Source organism: Pseudonaja textilis, chromosome 1 (genome assembly GCF_049901715.1).
Source record: "Pseudonaja textilis isolate UNSWEBS1 chromosome 1, rPseTex1.2, whole genome shotgun sequence".
Taxonomy (NCBI): Eukaryota; Metazoa; Chordata; class Lepidosauria; order Squamata; family Elapidae; genus Pseudonaja; species Pseudonaja textilis.
Window position 1 is genome coordinate 260,976,493 of NC_141990.1, and position 19,621 is coordinate 260,996,113.

Below are 19,621 nucleotides of genomic sequence, written 5' to 3' on the forward strand. Positions count from 1 at the left end.
TCATTGAGTCTCTCGAGTATAACCCAATCAAAGCAATTTCTGAAGTCAGTAGAAGATATTCTGCAATTTTTGAAATTTTTTCAGGTGAATGTTATATTTAATGTTATTTAGGAATCTATATTTATCTTATTACAATAGTATTAGGAAATTGTATACTTGGAGCCTAGGCATTAGAACTGTGTGGAGACTCATTTTGAAGCAATGATTTAAAAGAGATTCACTCTCAGGGTTCGATTGATGATTTGATTTGAAGCATTGAATTGAATTAGGTATCTTTGAATAGCTTTGGGGAGATTTAAGCTAATTCAGTGGATTTTCTGATGTTGGCATTGGTATTCATGTTGTAAGTTTCTTTGCATTTTTCGCTAAAGCAGAAGAAACACTGACTGGTATGATGGGTTTTTTGAAGTTGTCATGAATAGCAAATCAGTGAGAAGAGTCTTCCTATGAAAGAATTTTTGTTTACAAAATCCCAGGCTTCTCTTTTCTTGTTTTGTGTTACCTACCTATTGAATAAAACTTATGCAAGTGAATCTTAGCTTGTGTGGGCATGCACTAATCTGTTTTCTTTATATTATAGCAGGACTACATATATAAGAGCTATTATTAGAATGCAGTATCGCAGGCTAATTCTGCCGACTGCCAACCGTTTGATCCTGATCAGCTCAAGGTTGATAAAGCCTACCATCCTTCCAAGGTTGGTAAAATGAAGACCCAGATTGTTGGGGAAAATATGCTGATGCTGTAAACCACTTAGAGAGGGCTGTGAAGCACTGTGAAACAGTATATAAGTCTAAGTGCTATTGCTATAATAACTGTAATACCCACTTCTCTGAATACAGAATATTTGCAGGTTGTTAGTGGCTTTGATGCAGCTGCACAATTGGAAGCTCCAATTTTTATTTTGTGGTATGGAATACATGTAAAAAAGAGGCTGAAGTTTATCAGGCCATTGCAGCTACCAACTTTGCTAACACTCCATGGGCACCTGTGGTAAATTGGAAATGTATGTATTCTTCATATCTCTTATTTATTTATTTATACATTTCCTTGAATTCAGAAGCGATCCATTTCCACCAGACTCTGGGCAGCTTATAACATTAAAAGCAGGAAAACAATGGGATTGAAGTTCATGTGTTGCTGGAAGAGAGAAGATAAGTAATGTAATAATATTCCACAAGGACTCAACACCAGCCTACCTCAAAGTCTTAAGAGAACTGCCATGTCTTCGAGCCTCTCCAAACATCCTCAGACTTGAGAGCCATCTAGATGTCAGGGTGGCAGTGGGGGTAAGATTGGGTGCTATTCCAATGAACAAATACTGAAATAGAAAGGGTGCACTGAGCTGATAGGTGGCATTTGAGCAAAAGGACCTGGAACACATTCACTCTACTTGATCTTTCAGGACAAGTAAGAAGCTATTTGAAGTAGGCAGTCCCTCCTATGAAAGCCTGTATCCTGAACAGACTACCTTTAAAGATAGCCTTTCTATTTTAATTTGGTATTGTATATTTTATATTTCCGAAATTACATTGTGACCTACAATGGCAATAAGCCTCCGATAGTGTAAGATCCAGACTGAAGAGAAGTCCTATCAAGCTTGCTCTTGTAAAATCCTAATAAAGATTGAATATCCTTTCAATGTTCATTTACGTTGTAAAATCAATTCAGAGGCTTTACCTTTTCTTGGCATTTTTCCCTGTTTAGTAATTATCTCCCCAGATTCATTTCATGCAGCATCTAATCTTATAGGCCAAATAAATACGTTCATTCTTGCACCATGGTAGAATTTCTCCATGTTTGATGAATGCAGCTTTAAACAAATAAGTATCCCTGGGATTACAGTTCCTATCTACTATTACAGTCATTTGTACACCTTAGTGAACTTGCCTTTCTCTTCCAAGCTATATATAGCTAATTCTGGGGCTAGAAGTTCTTCTCTAAGCCTCTTGCTTATTGCTGCAGCTTCATTCTAACCTAATAAGCATGCTCCATTGTGGAAAAGAATTTGGTGACTCAATCAATGTAATTGGTTTCAGTAAATTGTGTTTGATCTGGAAATTCATACATAGGTACAGGGAAATAAATGTTTCACATATTTTTGCTCTCTTTTTTCTTCTTGTGATGAAGAGGTAACATAAGTGGGCCTTCCTAGATCTCTCAGCTGCCCTGCCCTGTAACTGGTTCTTGTTTTATCCAGTGGTTTTGAAACACATCATAAATTTTGAGGTTGTTGATTATGGGGAATGAATGACTGAAAGTACATAACTTGTACAGATATTGCCTTCCAAAGCAAAATCTTTTTGGTTCTCTTTTTTCATTTAAAATAGTAAAATTTTAAATTGTTGCATAAAATCATTATGAATGTGGCAACTTATATCCGTATTATAATTGATGGTTCAAAAATTCGATCTCATTGTTTCAACAACAAAAAAATAATAATTTAAAAACAAAGTAGCTGACAGCCTACCATAGAAAGAATGCTTCAAATATCAGTCAACCACTGAAAAACCTCTGACAGAAGTAACAGGTGTAGATGCAGGCGTCCATGGTGTAGATGCAGACATCCATACTTAACTTCTAGGTGGATTCAATTAGACATTGATGATCTTTCAATGAATAGTTTCATAGCCATTTATGGTTTCCAATATCAGCAATTTAAATTGAAACCTATGGTAGAATCAAACTGGTGTTGGCCTAGCTCAGGGGTGTCAAAGTGGTGGCCTGCAGGCCAGATGCATCACGCTGAGGCCACTCCCACCCCAGCTCCATGAAGGGAAAAAAACATCATGATACATTATGTGACAGCAACATGGTGCCATGGGTTTTGACACCCGTGGCCTAAAGATAAAGGTTCCCCTTGCACATACGTGCTAATCATTTCCGGCTCTATGAGCCAGTATTCATCTCTGTTACAAAGCCGAAGAGACAGCACTGTTTGAAGACATCTCTGTGGTCATGTAGCTGGCATGACTAAATGCCGAAGGCACACTGAATGCTGTTACCTTCCCACCAAAGTGGTCTCTATTTTTCTACTTGCATTTTTACATGCGTTCGAACTGCTAGTTTGGCAGAAGCTGGGACAAGTAACTCCCTTACATGGATTCGAACCGCTGAACTGCCAACCTTTCTGATCAACGATCTCAGTGTCCTAGCCGCTGAGCCACCACATCCTCATCCGTGGTCTAGCTGGCATTAAATTGGTATAATGTGGTCTAACCCTAAAAATATCCAAATCTCATTCTGTACTAAAGAATGCTTTTAATTAGTTTTGAAGGCAACCTTGCTTAGAGCATGTTAGGCATACACAAATCTTACTTAGTTCTAGCATCACTAGGTGCTTGGGATACATTAACTGTGGAGAATAAAAGGTCCTGGAGTTCTTGCCATGGTTTCTTGTGGTGCTTTTAAGCATTTAATGCTCTCAGTAGAGGAGAACATGCACCACGTTGATGGGTAGCATAATTTCAAGTGATACAGTACTTTTGCCAACAGATAGACAATAGTTTGGAGAATTGGTTTTGAACATACACAGGAAGGCTTTTATAAAAACTTCTGCATGCTTTTAGACTAGGCTTTTGTTAGGCAACCACAGAATGTTATAGAGGATCCAAATGAGGCTGCTTTCCATGTGTAATCCTTCCAGCTCTTCTACTTTTTATGAGTCTCCTCCAAGTTCAAGCTGAATTCCTGTGGATTTCATGGATGCATTCATTTTTTTCTTGGCAATAATAGGGAAGTAATTTGCCATTAATCTATTCTGGGGATAATTTTCTGATTCCTAGTCTAGCCTACAGCGCTAGAAAGTTCTGATGGGCTGCTGTTCCTGAGATCCAAACTTTTTAGTTTGCCAAAATCATCTAAGTATCCAACTACCGTATGTATCTTTTTTATTTCCAAAAAACCCTCCAACCTGTCAAAGGGAAACTGGAATAGGTGTGCAGTGCATCTTGGTTGTTGGTGCTGAAATCCTGTGAATGCAGAATTCAGGTGTGGGGAAAATGCGGATGTTTCCAGCTATTTATTGACTAGAGATAGTAGTTACGACTCTTGATTTGGATACATGCATCAGAGAAGTTTGTACTAGACGTGTTCTTTGTTCTCTTATCGCCTCATCCTTAGAGCTCTCTACTCTCTGGCAATCTTGATGGCATCAATTTCCTCAGTGTGAATTGCCAAAAGGCTAAATTGGGAACAAATGCTTGAACATGCTTATTTCTTCTCCACCCCCCCCCCAAATCTCTTTTCTTTTTATGTTGGGTCAATTACACTGTAAGCTTGAGAGCAAGAAAGTGTCATGAAGTCTAAAAAGACTCCTCTGGGAACCTTTTGGGCTGGAAAGTTATGTAAAATGGCTAAAATATATTTTTTTATATTTTATTTTTGTATATTCAGTTGTAGAAGTTTTTTTGCAGGCATTCCAAGCCACCCTTCATTGGATCATGGGTCTTATTCCATTCTTCAGCTACAAGAAACAAATGTATTCCTGTTAGCTCATTATGAAGAACCTGAGTATCCTGGCTACTCCTTATAGTTCTCTGCCGACTTGATTTACGAGCTGATATGAATGTAGGGATAATAAAGGGAGCCATAACTTTTGAGATTTCTCACACCTCTTAAAAAGCCCAGTTTCAAGTTGGAGTTGCACAAATCTGATTCTGTTCAGGCTTGGCGGCCACGTGATCTCCACATTACAAATTTAAAGCATAATGCTGTGTGCAGTTTGGAAGAGGCCACCCAGCCTGCTTTTGTTCTTGGTTAGCCCATCTCCAGACGATCTGGACTGAAACGCAGCATCACATATGCCTGTCTGGAGCCCTTGGAATCCCACCCCACCCCACCCACCCTGGTTCTCCATATGTACTTCCTTGTATAAATCCAGCCTCTTCTTTGGTTGCCAAATTCCTGTGGATACTTGACACCACATGTATGTTCTTCCCCAGCCACTCACTTATCCAGAACTCCATCTCCTTGGATTCTTCCGGTCAAAGTGATAAATGCTCTCGTGGCTTTTCGACCATGGTGCAACAAATGGTAGAGGAGACATAGGATAATGGCGAAAAATCAGTGTCGGGACTTGGTTAGGAAACTCATCAGTTTTTTTAAAAAGCTAATGTATTCATGCTTTTCCACTTAGTGCATTAGGATCACCCAACTATTCCATAATAGGCTCCATTCTGTTCTTATTCCCTATCCAGTGAGTATAAAAATCTGTTCATCAACATGCTGCTGCTACTAAGTTTTTTCCTTGTTTACTTTGTTAAAAAAGAATCTGAAATTTCCCATTTAGCTTGATGTAACCTGAACAACAACTTCTGCTCAACATAACTACGTGACATAGCTTGTGCTGCTTTAGACAAAACTGAATACTAATGTCAGAAGTTGGGTTGTTTGAGTAAGTGCAGGGAGATGGGGAGAAATGAGGATGGAGGCCATTATTGCAGGTTGGTTAGTGAAAAGAAGTGACATGGAAGAATCCAGTCCCTTTATGGACTTCTTTGATGAAAACGTTAAAAAATGAAGTTATGATTTGACAATTAGAGTAGAATGTGGAAAAAATGGACCCATGTTGTAATCTTAGGGAGGATGAAATATAAATGCATTTAAATGGATTTAAATTAAGAAGAGACTGAACAGCCACTTGTCTGGAATTGTATAGGTTCTCCTGCTCGAACAAGAAGACTACCAAAGTCCCCTCCAACTCTTATTATTTAGTAATTCTGATGTAAGGAATATCTTTTTCTTTTTTCTTTTTCTTTCTTGGTCTTTTTTCTTTCATTTCTTTTCTATTTCCACACCACTTTTCCTTTCTTTTTTGTTTAAATATGTATTGTTTTTACTTTGAAAAAAAACCCATCTTTTTAATAAAAATTAATCAACTTGAAATTTGACAGTGGACAAGTCATGTTGGGATTTTCCATTGCACTGATAACAGTAAATTGGAGGATTCAATGTGCTATGGGTAATTTCAAGGGTGTGAAATAAGCCTTTTAATGTTACAATCGTAGTTAAGGAAATGGGGCAAACAAATCACCTCTTGGGTTTAAGCTTTTGTTCATGGGATTAAATCGGCTCACATAGTCAACATAATGGTTATAAACTCTGTAGAACATTCTATAGTAGGAAGTGAAAATACAGCCTTCTGACTGGGTTCTGTGTGGCTTATGTGCCTTTTTTCGGTGAAACAATTAAACTCTAGAGAATATTAATTCTGGAAAATTTAATGAAGAATTTATGAATTGTGAATATTAAATTAGAAGATTTTAAAGGTTAAAGTACAATTGAAACCAGAAACTATTCTTTTGAAGCTAATGGGTAAGCAACTATTTAAAAAAATAATTTTTATAACTGTAGTGAGATTATTATATGCTCAAAAATGAAAAAGTTCAACCCACAATGAAGGAATTGTTGGTGAATATGATTAGAGAAGAATTGATATCTACATTTATACTTGATTGGAAACCTTTTGCATGAAATGGAAAAAATGTACTTATGATTTGTGGTTTGATGATAAGAAAAAACTGGAAAGTAGGGGGAAAAGTGACTTTTCTTTTGTAACCACACAGTAAAAGATAACTATAATTCTATATATATTTGCTGGAAATGAAATTGGAAGCTGCTTCTATTTCTTTTTATTCTTTCTGCACTTTTGCTTTTTTTGTTTCTCCCTTCTTCCTTTTCTTACTCTTTTATTTACTTTTTTCTTACTTTACTTTTTCTTAGTTTATGTTAGTTTTTATGTTCTTTGAAGACTTTTCAATACAAATTCTTATTCAAAAATCCTCCTCCCTATTAATTAGAATAATCTGAAGAATCTGTGAAGCATACCTTTCTATTTTAATTTAGGGATTCAGCTGTTCATTCCCAAGGAACTACAAAACATTTTCCTATGTTTTGTAACTGTGTGTCTGACTTCCCCTGACCGTGCCTTGATCTGGATAACTTCTACCATTCCCCAGCTTTGTATACTGTAATTATGTCAGCATTACCTTGTTATAATTCAGTAGGCAATTATACTGGGTTGACAAACTGAAAAATGATGTTCTTATCCCTGTAAGATTTTTCAGATTGACTATTTCTATGTAGCCTACCTAGTTTAACCCATAGAAAAAACCCTTTCTCTTTTTACCTGTGATAAAGCCATTTCATTATTGAGATTTGATAGGGAACCAGTTCAAACAGCTTCAAGATCTTTGTCAGAGCCCTTCCTTACTTGCATCAAACCACTGTATGAAGTGTTAAAGTAATGATTTTCCTTCTCACACATTTTTTACAGTGGTTGCAACCTGGCATTCTTTGCCTGATCATTGGCATAGTAAGTTGAACCACCAATAGGTAGGATTGGCCCAGATTCTATTAACTACTTATTCTGGTGGTGGCATACCCTTTCCATTCTGAGCCCTGTCCTCTAGGGCTATTTTGTTTTGCAGAGCAGGAAAATTAGTTCTTTCAAATTGGATTTTCTGCACAATTGTGCAATGTCACAAGAGGGAAACTTTCCTACCCCAATTTAGTGCTGTTGAGGAAGTAGCTCACTTAACAGATGACAGACCTAGGAGAAGGACTGTATGTTGGGGCAATCTCAGTTCATAGTGCAATCGAAGTTACCGTATCAGCTGGTAGGTTAAATGTGCTCAACCCATGTTTAAAAATAGACTGATAGGCTTCCCACGGGTTGTGTAATGTAGTTGATGACTCTTTCCGGAAGAATCATTCACTGTTCCCCCTTGCTTTTCAGCAGCTGCTCAGTGCAACAAATACCGTTGTTCAGCTAACTGTCATAGGGCAGAGAGGTTGCACAATGCGATGGGAAAAACTTTTTTTTTTGTTTTTTGCTGCATCACCAGGTTTGGTATTGTACTGCAGTGGAAAACTCTTTAATATTCTGTCCCATGTTCCTTCTATTTGTTCCTTCAGATTCCTGTCTCCTCTTCTTCCCATCTGTCTCAGTTTGGGGATTAGCTGATGGGACTGGGAAAGGTGGTAAAAATTTACTTGGAACCTCAAGATTAGCAATCTTGGAGCTTTGAAAAAGCTGCCCCCTTTCCCCCTTTTTTCTTCTTTGGCCTGAGCAGCTGTGAGAAGCAAGTTTTTCTGCTTAATTAAATCTGCTGCCCTATTCAGCTTTCTAAGATTGCTTCAGTCTCAAACCAGCTAAGAAGAGTGATTGGGAATGTGTTTGTTTGTTTTTCCTATTTCTTAACTTGGTTGTTTTTGTAACAGCTGGTACTGTTTTATTGAAATGTGGAAGCCAGGAAAAATCCACTAGTCTCTTTTATCGATTTATCCAAACAGCACAATTTGGTTCTTCCTGTTGCAAGATTAGAATCAGTAGGGGGAGAGGGCAGCAAATTGTCTGCCAATATAATTATAAGATTGGTGCATAGCACTTTAAATATACCCTGGGCAAGAACCCTATTTTAGTTTTCCTGTCTTAAAGAGAATATGCTGTGGATTCAAGGCTTTGCCTGCCTGCCTGCCTGCCTGTCTCTCTCTAATAATTGGCATGAGGGAGTTTTCAAGAGGTTACATATCTAGGAATGGGTGGAAATATGTATTCTGGGTGCGGAAAGATTCCAGTTCAAGGCAGGAACAATATAACTCAAGTTTGCATTTTTACAATGCTTCCTTGGTCAAGAAATAGTTCTGCTTTCAAAGAGAAAAGTCTGCTATCATCCTTTCCTTCAGTGCAGTCCAGATTCACAGTTAACTTAGCAGCTCACTAGAGTGAGAGAGTGTGAAAGATCTTTCCGTGTGAATGGGACTTAAGAATTAAAATTTTCTAGAGGAAAAACAATTATATAAACCTATAGTATAACATTATACATCAAACTTTTCCATTTGTGACACATTATCCATGGGAATAAAATTAATTACGAAGAATAAGTATTGTTCTTTTCCAATCTTTCTTTGTCAGCTATTTTTTGTTTTAGTTTAATGACTCTTGCCTGAACAACTTCATGCAAAAGAATCTAGTTCTTCATATCTACTTCCCATACCTAAAACTGGTTCTTCCTCTTGATTCTCTGTTCAGCTTGCTTTGTACAATTTAGACTGGGGGATTTACTTTGGCATAAAAATGAATCCTTCCTTTTGGATTTATTCTGTATCTTAAAAATATTATCAGATTTATGCTATAGATCAGGGGTCCCCAATCTTTTTGGTTCTGTGGTCTGGTGGCAACAGCAGCTTTGGCAATTTCAGCGGTGGGGGTAGGAATGGTTTCATGCATGAAACCTAAATCCCGTGCATGCCCAAATAAAGTTTTGCATGCTCACCCACCACTTTGATGGCTTTATTCACACCAGACCATGACCTAGCAGTGGTCCGTGGCCCAGGGGCTGGGAACCTCTGCTAAAGATTATTAAGAATTGAAATATGTTTCTGGAGTGCTGTGAACACTTTACTATTACTATTTTACAATTACTTTTACTATTAATACCTTTACTATTACTATTAATCTTTTGAATTTCATTTTGCTAGAACACTGGGCCGTATCTAACAAAATGAAATTCAACGTAGAGAAAAGTAAAGTCCTACACTTAGGCAAGAAAAACCAAAAGTACACATATAGACTGGGTGAAACCAGGCTCAATAGCAGTAACTGTGAGAGGGATCTTGGAGTCTTAGTGGACAACCAGTGAAATATGAGCCAGCAGTATGCAGCAGCAGCCAAAAAAGCTAATGCAATCCTAAATTGTATTAACAGAGGGATACAGTCAAGATCAAGGGAGGTACTAATACCACTCTATAAAGCCTTAGTAAGACTAGACCTAGAGTACTGTATCCAGTTTTGTTCACCACATTATAAAAAAGATGTTGAGACTCTAGAAAAAGTACAGAGAAGAGCAACTAGGATGATTAGGAGACTGGAGGCTAAAACATACAAAGAATGGGTACAGGAACTGGGCTTGGCTAGGCTAGTAAAGAGAAGGACCAGGAGAGACATGATAGCAGTCTTCCAATATTTGAGGGGTTGCCACAGAGAGGAAGGGGTTAAGCTATTTTCTAAAGCTCCTGTAGGCCAGACAAGGAATAATGGATGGAAACTGAACAGGGAGAGATTTAACCTGGAAATAAGGATAAACTTTCTGACAGTGAGAACAATCAACCAATGGAATAGCTTGCCCTTGGAAATTGTGGGAGCGCCATCACTTGAGACTTTCAAGAAGAGATTGGACTGCCATTTGTCAGAAATGGTGTAGGGTCTCCCGCTTGGGTGGGGGGTTGGACTAGATGACCCACAAGGTCTCTTCCAAGTCTGATTATCTGTTATCTTCTCATCATTCCTTATCACCCATCCCCTCCCACTTGTGCCTGTATGACTGTAACTTTGTCACTTGTATCCTTACAATTTATATGGACTGTTTCCTAGTATGATTTGATTGCTTATTGTACCCTATGACTATTATGAAGTGTTGTACCTTATGATTCTTGACTCTTGACGAATGTATATTTTCTTTTATGCATACTGAGAGCATTTGCACCAAGACAAATTCCCTGTGTGTCCAATCACATTTAGCCAATAAAGAATTCTATTCTATTCTATTTGGTGCCAATGGAACTTTTAAATTTCTTTTTTTTAAAGCAAATTTTATTAATTTTAACAACAAACAAACAAAACAGAACATCATTAGACATTAAAAACATAAAATCTCTTTCCATTATAAATCTTTACAAGGCAGGTAACACATTATTTTATATCACATTCTTCTAATTTATCCCATTTCCATGTAGACACATAAATTCCCTTTAACAAATTTCACATTATCTCTCTTTACTCTTATTCAATCACATTTCTTTTCTAATTTATCTGCTATTCAATCATCACATTTATATTTTCCTCTGGCTTGTTTACAATTGTTCTCATCTGGCCTTCCTCCGAGATTTTATTAATTCTTAATTAAACATACACACATAAAACACATAAAACATAAAACTTCCTTTTAGAAAGTAACAGCCTCAGATTACCTCTTTTTGTATGGACTTCAATTAAATTCATGCTCTTCTTATATAGCATTACCTATCTTGTTTACCATTCTATATCTTCTATATAACTCCTCCCCACTTATATATTTCATCTTGCTTTAAGACAATATTTTTATATCTTTTGTCCATTTTTCCATTTACATCTATCTCATTCCCAATATAAAAAAAAGAATAATTTCTCCTGAACTCACTAATCAGAGTATGATGCCTTTCTATCATTCCCCTAAATTGAAATTTGAAATAACACCTAAGTCCCAATCTGATTCTGCTTAGTACATTCTACTATTTCAAAAACAAATACTACAGTAATAAATCTATAATAATCAACACATTAGCCTATTAAACTCTATAATTAAACTAATATTTTAAACATTTCCTTTAATGTTTAATTAAAACTTAAAATCATTCATTATTAAACATTTTAACATTGTACCTTAATATTTTAATCTTTTATTAAATCTTATAAAATTCTAATTTTCTATTTTTAATACAAATACAACTGCTACAATACTATCATGTGTACTATGCAGAATCCCCTTTTTTATTAAAAGAAGCATACATTACCCTTTATCCCTAAAAAAATATATCTTTTTCCCATCTTGTTTTATACCTTTATAACTTTTTCCCCCCCTTTCCCTTTCTTGCTTGGCCGACCTAGACTTTTTACCCACTCCTCTCCAAACCTCTGCCTTCTTGGCTTCCCCTTTCTGTTGCATTCTTCTTTCCTTTTGCTTTCTGGCATTATATTGTTTTTGCATATTATTTTTCTCTTTCATAGATATTTTTTTATGTCTTAAGTCCTTCCTTTTCCCTCCTCTCTTTCTCCTTTCTTTCTTAATCACGCTATTTAATTCATTAAAAATGGCTTCTTCTTCCTCCGCTTCTTCCAGCTGTTGTTTAATTTGCTGACACATAGCAAGGGCCATATCTAGAACACAAAGGGCTTCTCCCTTCTTCCTCCTGCACATTCTTAATCCGGTTGCCGGCTTCTTCATGGCGGCCATTAAGACCGCCGCTCCACCGCCTTGAGAAAAGGGGGTTATTGCCGGCTGGGGAGGGGGTCTGCGATACTCCTCAACCCCTGTCCGGATCCCCCCTCTCTTCAGCTACCCCAGCAGGGCAGCCTTATCCTCCAGATGCATCAGGATCGGAGGCACCAAGACAGCTAGCACAGCAGGGATCGTGGAGAAACGCGAATCCCTGCTGTCACCGAAGCCGGCAAACTGGAAGTTTGCTTTTAAATTTCTTATTTATTGTAAATGAAGATTATGCTTCTCGCTGAAGCTGTTATATCTGTAGGTTGGGGGAAAGTCCTTATGCTATGATAAATCTCGTAACTTTTTTTAATGTATTCATGTGCTTTTGGCGGGGCACTATTGACCCTAATTAGGGGAGAACCCAGTAAGAGGACATTAATTGTACAAAGGCATTTATGTGAAGCCCCTTCCACACTCTATTTACGACTTTATAAAAGATATTCTATAAGCAGTTGAACATTCTCAAGCTTACACACTTCAGGTGCTACCTGAAGAACAAATGGAGAAGTCATTGCCAAGAAATAGCAGGAGGAATAATCCAGACATAGGGAATTGTATAGGGCTACAGTTAAGTATAAATAAAGTTATAATCTTGGGAGAAATCTCAACACAGTGCATGCAAGTGTTCTAAGAACAGTACTGCAAATGAAAGGCTGAAAAAAATAAAATAAAAAAAGGAATAGAAAGTATCTGGTTTGTTTAAGAAATAGATTGTAAATTTTTAAATGTCTGTGGAGATTCTTGGTCATCCAGGTCATGGTTGTCCCAAAGGTGCTTTTGACTCTTGAAGAGGCACCTTTGGGACATTGGAAATTGTTCCTTCTGTAAAAGAGTTGTTGCAGAATATTAACTGAAAGAGTGTCTAAATTCAACACCTGCTATATTCTTATTTCTGCTTGTAAACAGCTGAACTTAAGTATACATTCAAATTTGTGATGTTTAACTCTGTCCCTTATATCAGTGGTCCCCAACCTTTTTTGTGCCACGGCCCGGTACCGGCATCACAAAATCATCCACGGCCCGGTACCGGCATCAGCACGCATGGCAAGGCGAGCCGAGCGACCGGCCAGCCAGTCGTCCCCTGCTTCTCCCCGCCACCTTCAACTCCTCCTTTGTACCTGTGTCGATGGGCTTTGGGACGGCTTCAGGATGGTCGCTCAGCTCGCCTTGCCATGCATGCTGAAAGAATCCTCGCACCTTAGTTTTGTTCGAAGCCGCCCCCGATGAAACTAAGGCGCGAGGATTCTTTCAGCACCCAAACGCCACTTTCTACCCAGAAAAGCTCACCGGAAGCACTTTTTCATCAAAACAAGATGGCAGCGCCCAGCAAACTGGCGGCCCGGTAGAAATTGTTCCACGGACTGGTACTGGTCCCCGGACCGGTGGTTGGGGACCCCTGCTTATATAGATTGTGTCAGCTTCTATTCTTTTAGCGATTCACTGATAAGTACAATTTGACCAGGTGCCCAACTTTTTGTATACAATTCTGCAAAATTCTTTTTCCTTCACAAAAGAACTGGGGTTTAGAATAGCAGTTATGATCTCTGTATGTTACTCCAGGTGCCATGTTGTGGCAGGCATTACACCTTCTGCATTTAGAATCCAACTTATAAATATAAAATTCAGTTAATTCAAACTAAACATCTATTCAGCTTCAAAATTCCTGAATTTTTGGCACAATTCATTTTTGCAGCTGATTTAACAGCTAGGTTTCATTGGTAGATGATGAAACAGTTGTGATGTGGTATACTGTTAATTACAGAACAGTGATGTACTGGAACTGTGTATACACATTGTCTTCTGATATTTCATTTTGACTGTATTTGACAAGTTTAATCTGATCGGTAGCTACAAACTTCCTGGCTGATTGCCCCCAGGGATGGGTTGATTTCTATTAGTAAACAATTAATTCTGCCACTGCTTATTAGTTTGCTGCAGGTAAAAGGAAAGTATATAGAACACTTATTCAAAAGATCATCATACTTACTCATTTAGTTGTCTTTAAAAAAATAGCTTGATTAAAGAGCTGGGAGATAAGGCTATGTTTATAAATCTTGTCTTTGGACCCTCAAGATATCTGGCAGTCAGGACTTTAGGCTCTTACTGAAGGCCAGGAGGATTGACTTACTGTATATGTAATATAGAAACAAGAGAAATGCCATAAGCACAAAGGGGTAAGGACAGCACAAGCTCAGATAATCCTTTTATGTAGTAATTTCTTCTTCAGTGTACCTAATATATGCACATAATGTAGGAAACGTTGTGCGCTTGTGGAGTTTCGGATAGCTGTTTCATTTTCCCACTGGCCCAGCTGAATAACATTCCCAAAGGATTACTGAGAAAAGCAGATAACTTGTTTACAGACTTGAAAATTAGAACAACAAAAATGAGTTTTGATTAGCACAGGGGAACAATCTTTCTGAATGGAAAATGAATGTGTGTATATTATGTGTGCGCACACATACAAGCAATCAAAGGTTTCCAAAAATTTAGTTGGCAAGAGATAATATTTCCCCTCTTGATTGGAATCCAGTTTTCACAGTAAAGGATGTAATTATAAGAAATGTGATGCTCCTATCATAAAAATAATTACTTTGAGAAAGGTAATGCCTTTGTGCAGTGGTTTCTCTATTTAGGTTTTTTTTTCCAACTATAGCTTTTGTAAATGCCTTATTTCTGCACGTAAGCATATACTGAATGAAGGCAAATATATACATCCCAGGATAAGTTGCAGGAATGTTGTGGAATACATTCTGATAGAAGTTATCTGAGAATGGGCTCCATCATGAGTTCGAAAGCATGGAAGACTAAACCTTTGGTCCCAGGGACCAACCCAGATTGGATCCGGAAGTATACTGTACCTCTCATATGGGAGGCCCAACAATAGTCTGTGTATAGAAGAGTAGTTGTGTTATAGGTTCTACCCCAGTAATATATATCATGATATTGTTCATTGGTGGATTGATAATACCACTGATTCTGGGTGAGAAAGAACAAGCTACCCAGAAAATAGCCAGCACCTATGCTTCTCTTGTCCTGTCAAACTCGATTTCATTGAGGGCCGCATTAGGGTTGTGTTTGACCGCAGGGATCTTGGGGGGGCATGGTCAGGATAAACATGGTCAGCATGATATCACTCACGTTGGGAGGGAGGGGTGACTGTGGTGGCCTGAGCATTCTGCCAGCGAAAACAGAATTTGGGAGGTCTGTGCACAACCTTTGCAAGCACCGTTCCATAGGCAGAGACACTGCGGGCCGGTCCTTTGCTGTCTCCAGCGCAGTCCTGTGGATCAGATCTAAGTACCCCATGGGCCAGATTTATTTATTTATTTATTTATTCATTCATTCATTCATTCATTCATTCATTCATTCATTCATGTTCATTCATAAGTTAACAGGTATAAGTATAAACATAGTTATGAATACATGAAATGGATACATATAAGAAAAATAAAAAAAATAAACAATAGGATAGGGATGGTAGGCACATTGGTGCGCTTATGCACACCCCCTAAGATGCAGTCCCCGAGCCTTGAGTTTGACATGCCTGCTTTAAGCCTTTCCCCAATTAGCAGGATAATGTGCTGTGCTGAAAGAACGTGGTATGTGAAAGAGAGGAGAGGCAAGAGGTATTTGTATGTGGAAGTATGCCTGAAGCAGCTAGAAAGAGATAATTTTCTCTAGTAAAACTCTCAAGGAGTAAGACTAATAGGACTCCTGAGAAGTAGCAGTAGGAGTAGTGTGCAAGAGTGGAGTAGGAGTAAGTCGTGAATATAGCTGTGAATGCTTGTTTGTGTTGTTTAGGGACCTGTGTTGTTATTGGCTCTTTGAATATAGTTGAATATAGTTAAAAGAACCTGTGACATTCTGGTGATACGGATTTGTGATGGTTTTTTTAGAGCTAAAGATAATATAGTTTGTTAAAGAAACATGAGGAGTTAATACTGTTTAGGAACGTTTCAGATTATAGCTAGGTTGAGTTTGATTTATGGGCAAATGCTTATACCAATTTTTGTGAATGAAGTCCAAAGTTGGCCTTTTGTATTCGTAATATTGTGCATGTTGCAGGACAAGATAGCTGGGCATTAACATGAGAAACAGGAATTTGAACTAATAATGCAGCGCTAATTCGGTTTTCTGTAGCTTTGTCTGATGGATTTCCCTGGGGTTCATGAAGAGCTATTCAGAAAAAGCTTTTGAAATTCTTTTTTTTTTAATTGAAAAAAACCTGGACATTTCGTCATACCCTTCTTTCCCTTTCCCACAGTATCTTTTACACTTCTTTCAGTAGGCTGTTTGGAAGCTGAGGCAGTGGAGGAATAAAGAAGTGGAGCAGCAAAACATGCTATGTGTTTGGTCTTATTGATGTATGCATTTCTAAAAAGGCTGGCTGGGTTTATATTACAAAATGAGAATGAATAGATTGTGAATTTGCATTTATTTATTGATTGATTTATTCATTCGTTCATTCATTCATTCATTTTCTTATATGTATCCATTTCATCTTGCAACCTACAGAAAAAGCATCTTTTCCGATAAAGCCCAAATAAACAAGATATGCATGATAGTGTGAACTTCGAGTTAAATATATCCAGAAATCCTGCATTTAGCATTGTCCTAAACAAAATATCCTATTATACCATCAGCCTTGAGAAACCATTTTGATGCCCAACATTATATCCCAGATGTGTTAGAACTTCAGTTCTCAGAATTCCAAGCTGTTGTTCCTGCTGGCTAGAAACTCTGGGAGCTTATGGGTTTTGCTGAGGATTATCCATTTGGAAGATCATTCTCCAATGTGGCATTTGCAAATTTCACTTGAGTTTTACTCAAGCAGTATCTTCAGTGGATGCCCAGCTCCCAACGGAATTCTGTTTGTATAAATAGCAGCTATACTTACACTACTAAAATACATGGAGCAATTACTCTTTTTTTGCAATGTGCATATAATTTAAACTTAAGAAAATGTTTCCTAAGTTGTCTTCCTCCCCCTCCCCTTATTTATCTTGGAAAGAAGAAGAGCTGTTTCTGAAATGCTTAAGATAGAAAATGCCAATTTTAGAAAACAGGCTGACCATATCCTACAGCATCTTATCTGCATTCAGGTTTCACTCAGCTACTCTCAGTAATGTGTTTCCATTTGTTTATCCTGTTTAAATATTTTCATCCTTAATATGGGACATAATACATAGTATGTAATGTAGTATATAAGATAATGTGTAAGATAATATAATGTGCTAGTGCCTGGGGGAGAAAGATGTTCTAATTTCATTCTGATCTTGGTATTGACCTAAATAACCTAACAGGATTAGAAGCAGGTTTTAGACTGGAGCATAATATCTGGCTTTATTCCACCATCCTTTGCTGAATTGTTATTTCACACAAGGAAGCTCTGATCTGATCTGCTGGTGGTTGAAGGGCTAGTTGCTCTTAAGACTGTCATGTTTTATTTCCTGTTGCATTGTTATGGAAGGTCATTAAGGATGTTGTCAGATTCTAGTTGCTCAATACGGGTCATGAGAATTGCCAGCTGATTTCCTATTTTAACAGCTACGGAAAAGGTAAGTTTTTGGTGAGTCATAGAAAGTGAAAGTCTCTGATGATTGACTAGGTAAAACAAATACACATTGTCTCTATTCAGCATTGGTCTTCAACTTTGAAATATCAACACAAGCTAAGGCACATTGCACAGCTGTTTCATTTCTGTTTGGGTATGGTTGGAAGAGGTTTCTTTCTTTTTTTTGAGTTCCGAGCAAATTTTGAATAGGGGGAAATCTAAGAATGTTTCCTTTTAACAGATCAAACCGTCTATTGGAAAACAAATACCAAAAAGGAAAGACAATGTGAATCCTATGTTGGGTTATCTGGCATATCTTATATGCAGTCGGGGTGGGTGAGAAGAGCAGAATAATATCAAGGATGGCTATTCATTTAGTTTTTTCTACTTCCTAGGTCTGAATAATAATAAGAAGAAAGATGGCGTCAGGCTGCCTGAAAGTCACAAAATATTTTCTTTTCCTGTTCAACCTTCTTTTCTTTGTAAGTATTTGCAGATACAATCTCAATACACGTTTTTTTAAATTAGCACAGAGAGGATTTATGCCAGAAGTGAATCTGTGGCCCTCCAGATGTTGCTGAAATACTCCTAGCTTGTTCCTCACCATTGATGACACATACTGAGTATTCTGAGAGTCACAGTTCAGCACTGTTTGGTGGGCCGTAAGTTTCTCTTCTCTTTCCTAGCCTAATAGCACAAGTAAATTATAAGACTTATTAGAAACAAGGGTTCCAGCTATCACAAAATCATTGCTATAGGGCACCAGCACAAGGCATAAACTGAATGGGATGTTTAATTATTATATGGGGAAAAATAAATATGTTTATATTCAGTTGAATGGAGGAATATTTAGCAAGATTGACGATATGGAGGGCTGGGTAACAATCTGAGCATTAAGGGTTTCCCCCCTAAAAACATTACTCAAAAGAAGAATTGGGCAACATGATGGTCTCCAAATGTTTAGGAAATAGCCTCAGTAACCATGGCCCTGGCCACTGGGACGAATAGTTAATGACTTCTGGGCCCCCAAACATTTGGTAGGGTATTAAAATGCTATTGTATTCAGAGATATTGTTAACTGTAATCAGAGATACCATCTTACCTGTAGGATATTTGTTTTATGATGACCAATATAAAGGGCACATTGCAAATGAATAATAAAATAATATTTTATGCAATCTAAGCTAATCAACTCTACAAAGATATATTGAATTGGATTACAGCAATGTGGACTGGGTGATTAAAGTTCATTAAGGATTTCAGACTTATTGAGCATTTTGGTATTATTGAAATCATCAAAATATTATGTTAATGGTCTTATTTCACAACTCAGTAACTTGTTAATTAGCTGGAATAATGAATAATTTTTCTCATATAAAATAATTCTCAAAGGAAAAAAAGACATGGTATTGATTGTGTATTATCTATAAAAGTTTTGGCTTAAGTGTTTTGTGTGTTGTACGCTCTCTTTGACACACAGCCAAATCGATGGCCAATGCATGTTAATCAAGCCCATTTCAAAACAATGTTCATTGCAGTAGTCAAGTTAAGCAGTAAATCTATTTCTAGGACAAAAAAATCAGGGAAAAAAAAAGACTAGACATAAAGGCCAACTCTTCTTAAAGATGATGTCTGTGTCAAAGCTCTTTATGTCACTATTTAGTTGTAGAGGGCCATAGTATAGTTAACTGATATATTTCTGCTGCTCTTGCAGTGATCTAATCACAGATATCGACAATTTCCCCTTTCACTCTCTTTCTAGATGAGTTCCTTTGACAAAGTACTATTACCTTGATTTTTTAATTAATACATAAATTTATGCAAAGGTTGCCACATAGGAGGTCTCCAGAAGTTGCTAAATTATGGCCCTATGCAGCCAGCACCAATATGGGCTTGGTATGAAAAGTTTGGAGGAATTGTTATATTATTATCTGTTCACAAGAATGTGAATCCATAGTTGCCACTTCTTTAGCTGGTGTTGGTCTTCAAAATTCTTCTCAAGAACCTGGAATGTCATATTGCATAATATATGCAGTTC

The 19,621-nt window shown here is 37.4% G+C and overlaps 1 protein-coding gene across 4 annotated transcripts in view; it reads left to right on the top strand.

The window, feature by feature from the left end:
- CD82 (CD82 molecule) overlaps positions 1–19,621 on the top strand; it is a 71,402-nt gene that overhangs the window by 18,367 nt on the left and 33,414 nt on the right. For 3 of the 4 annotated variants that reach the window (XM_087921398.1, XM_026707433.2, XM_087921397.1), the window contains exon 2: positions 17,979–18,065. In XM_087921398.1, the coding sequence (XP_087777524.1) occupies positions 18,003–18,065 (63 nt within the window). In that variant the 5' untranslated portion in view covers positions 17,979–18,002. Of the gene's footprint in view, positions 1–17,477; positions 17,588–17,978; positions 18,066–19,621 lie in introns of those variants that run through there. The other variant, XM_087921396.1, reaches the window with a different exon arrangement.